The 2,875-nt window shown below is 46.1% G+C and overlaps 1 protein-coding gene across 1 annotated transcript; it reads right to left on the reverse strand.

Moving 5' to 3' along the window:
• Nucleotides 1–251: 251 nt before the first annotated feature.
• LOC146317182 (uncharacterized) lies at nucleotides 252–1,445 on the reverse strand. The gene has a single exon (XM_084734920.1). It carries the CDS (start codon nucleotides 1,296–1,298, stop codon nucleotides 327–329), a length of 972 nt encoding a protein of 323 aa, XP_084591046.1. The 5' UTR covers nucleotides 1,299–1,445; the 3' UTR covers nucleotides 252–326.
• Between the last annotated feature and the right edge of the window lie 1,430 nt (nucleotides 1,446–2,875).

Below are 2,875 nucleotides of genomic sequence, written 5' to 3' on the forward strand. Positions count from 1 at the left end.
TGTTAGCCTTGTTAGCCTACTTTTTAAAGGAACGTTTTGCTTTTGCTCAGTCCGTCTATAAAAAATGAAAGCGGAGGTAAACATTTTTGTTTAAGCCAACAGAAAGGAGGTTATCAAAGAGGAAGTAGTTATTGATCACCAATATTTCACAGCTGTTTCACAAAGTTTAGCATATTTCTAATGCTGAACCAACTAGCAATTATTACATTATTCTACCAACAGAAATTAATAATATAATAAATGTTTGTATATTCAACTAATCATCAATCAAATAATCACAGATTTAAAGAATCTGATTGGATATAAAAATGAAAGTTTCGGAGTTTCTACTCGGCCTGTGTTTTGGAGTTGGGACTCTGCTGGTCTTTGGTGCAGCAGCTCACCTGTCTGAGGCGGGACAGGTAGAACATGGGGCCGATGAACAGGCCGACGTTTGGGAAGACGAGCAGGAACGTGAGGACGTTGCAGTGGGCGGGGCTGATGGCATCTGAGTGGGACGTGATCACCGCCATGTATGGAACCAGAGCGACTACGGGAGAGTACGCCACCACCGACGGCACCATGACAGCCAAGATGTTCTTCAGAGCTCGTCTCTTCAGCGGCACGCTCATCCCCGAAGCTTCGCCTGGCCCGCTCTGACACAACACCCACACGATGGCGAGCAGACACAGCAGCATGACCACGAACAGCAGCGAGATGATGACGGACAAGGACAGAGCCATGGCAAAGAGCCCCACGAAATATCCCAGCAGGCCCACGGTGAGGGTGAGGATCCAGGCGGCCGCACACAGCAGCAGGCGGTACAAACACCTATTCAGCCTGATGTAGGCGACAGGATGCGCCGCCGCCACGTAACGCTCCAAACACATGAGGGCGAGCAGCAGGGGGCAGCCGAAGACATTCAGAGCGAACAGAGCTTCACGGACAGAGTGGGCGGTCTCTGACGTCTCATGGAGGGTGGTGTAGATGGCCAGAGGGAGACAGAGACAGTACAGGACGTCCATGATGGACACGTTCAGCCCCAACACCTCCGACGGCGTCATGGCTCTCCTCCTCCTCAGCAGCATCCACATCAGACCGCCGTTAGCTGGAAGAGCCGTCAGCAGGATGAAGATCTTCACTCCCATCCAGCCCAGTTTACCCGTCTGAACGTGACAGCGGTTCATCACCTCTGTGAGGACGGCCTCGGAGAACACAAAGGACCAGGAGACGAAGAACGGAGGTCGAGTTCCATTCAGAGAAACACTGTTACTGCTCATGTTGTGTTCACTGACAGACGTGTTGTTGGTGTTTCCCATGTTGACGGCTCCTGGAATAAAGATAAAGTGTTATTAATAAACTGCACAGTGAGCAGAGGGTCAGATTACTGACGGTGGACGTTAACGGACAACTGTAAAGTCCTAAAATATGAGTGTGGAGTTCCACAGGGAAACGTGTTCGGGCCTCCGTTTGTGTAAATCAGCATGTTCATATAATCTAAATAAAGTCTACAGTCTACAGGCTGACTGGGGAACTTGTGGGCGGGGCCAGTGGAGGAAACACGTCTGCACATTTTCAGTGGGCCGCAGACCAACTCACACTGGACTGAATACTTTATCTTTGTCTCTGGTGTCCTGTTCCAAACAGTTCGTCCATGTTGACAAAACGCTGTGTTTGATGGTTGAGTGAGTTTATAATCTTTCAGTTCACTTCATGGTTTATTCACTGAGGCTGAGCTGCACAACAAACATTCCCATTTAAATCTTTAATTTATGTAGCACATTTTTTTAAACCAGCTTAAAATGAAGAAAGACTGGAGCCTCTGAGGCTGTCGGTTCTCTGCTGGTTCAATTCCCACCTGCAGCACATTTCCTGTGTGTCATCCTCTCTCTCTCTCTCTCTCTCTCTCTCTCTCTCTCTCTCTCTCTCTCTCTGTCTCTCTCTCTCTCTCTCTCTCTCTCTCTCTCTCTCTCTCTCTCTCTCTCCCCCTTTCCTGTCATATCTTCAGCTGTCGTATCTGAATAAAGGCAAAATGCCCAAAAAATCTTTAAAAAGAAGAAGAAAGATTAAATTTAGACCTTACTTCAGTTTTTACTCTAAACTGAGATTATACTTAATTCTTTTGCACCAAAACTTGTGTGTGTGTGTGTGTGTGTGTGTGTGTGTGTGTGTGTGTGTGTGTGTGAGCAACTCACTGCAAAACAAATCTGCCCATAGACATAAATAAAACCTGAACCTGAACCTGGACCTGAGCTCAGCTTAATTTTAAATTAAATAATTTTACACCCAGTTTTACTAAACTCTGATTAGTACTAATCCTAGATTAAATGAATCCTCCTTGGTTTAACTGTTATTGTTTTCTTTTATCAATAAAAGAACTTTTTCACTTCACATATCACTGAAGACAGAAACAGCTGCAGACCTCATCTGAACGAGTCTTAACCAGATCCACTCCAGAGAACAAATCTGTGCCATAATAATATTTATGTAGCAAAAAAACCTGTGAAAATGGAAAATGACTGAGTTGTGACGTGTCGTAGTTTACAGGTGAGTGTCGACGGACAGGAAGTGTGAGGAGAATCAACAGCGACGAAGAATCTGCAGTAATAAGTCCGATTTAAAGAAAACTGACTTGAGTCTGTCGAAGGAGACAAAGTGCAGAAACATGAACTGACCTTCAGGATGAAGATGGACGTCTGCTGGCTGGAGTCTGTCTGCTCCTCCTCCTCCTCCTCCTCCTCCTCTTCATCCTTTCATAGGAGCAGCCGACCCTCCCTCAGCACGTTTGCATACGGCAGAGATGCTCTGGTTGTTTCTGAGCAGGATTCATGTTTCTGGGAAACATTTTCCAGCATGCAAATATCTGTGGAACACTTTGACACATTTACATCCTGTT

Source organism: Lutjanus erythropterus, chromosome 13 (genome assembly GCF_056507025.1).
Source record: "Lutjanus erythropterus isolate fLutEry1 chromosome 13, fLutEry1.hap2, whole genome shotgun sequence".
NCBI classification, from domain to species: Eukaryota; Metazoa; Chordata; class Actinopteri; order Lutjaniformes; family Lutjanidae; genus Lutjanus; species Lutjanus erythropterus.

Excerpts from the sequence above, each read along its gene's own strand:
- LOC146317182 (XM_084734920.1), bottom strand. The coding sequence starts at position 1,298 with ATGGGAAACACCAACAACACGTCTGTCAGTGAACACAACATGAGCAGT.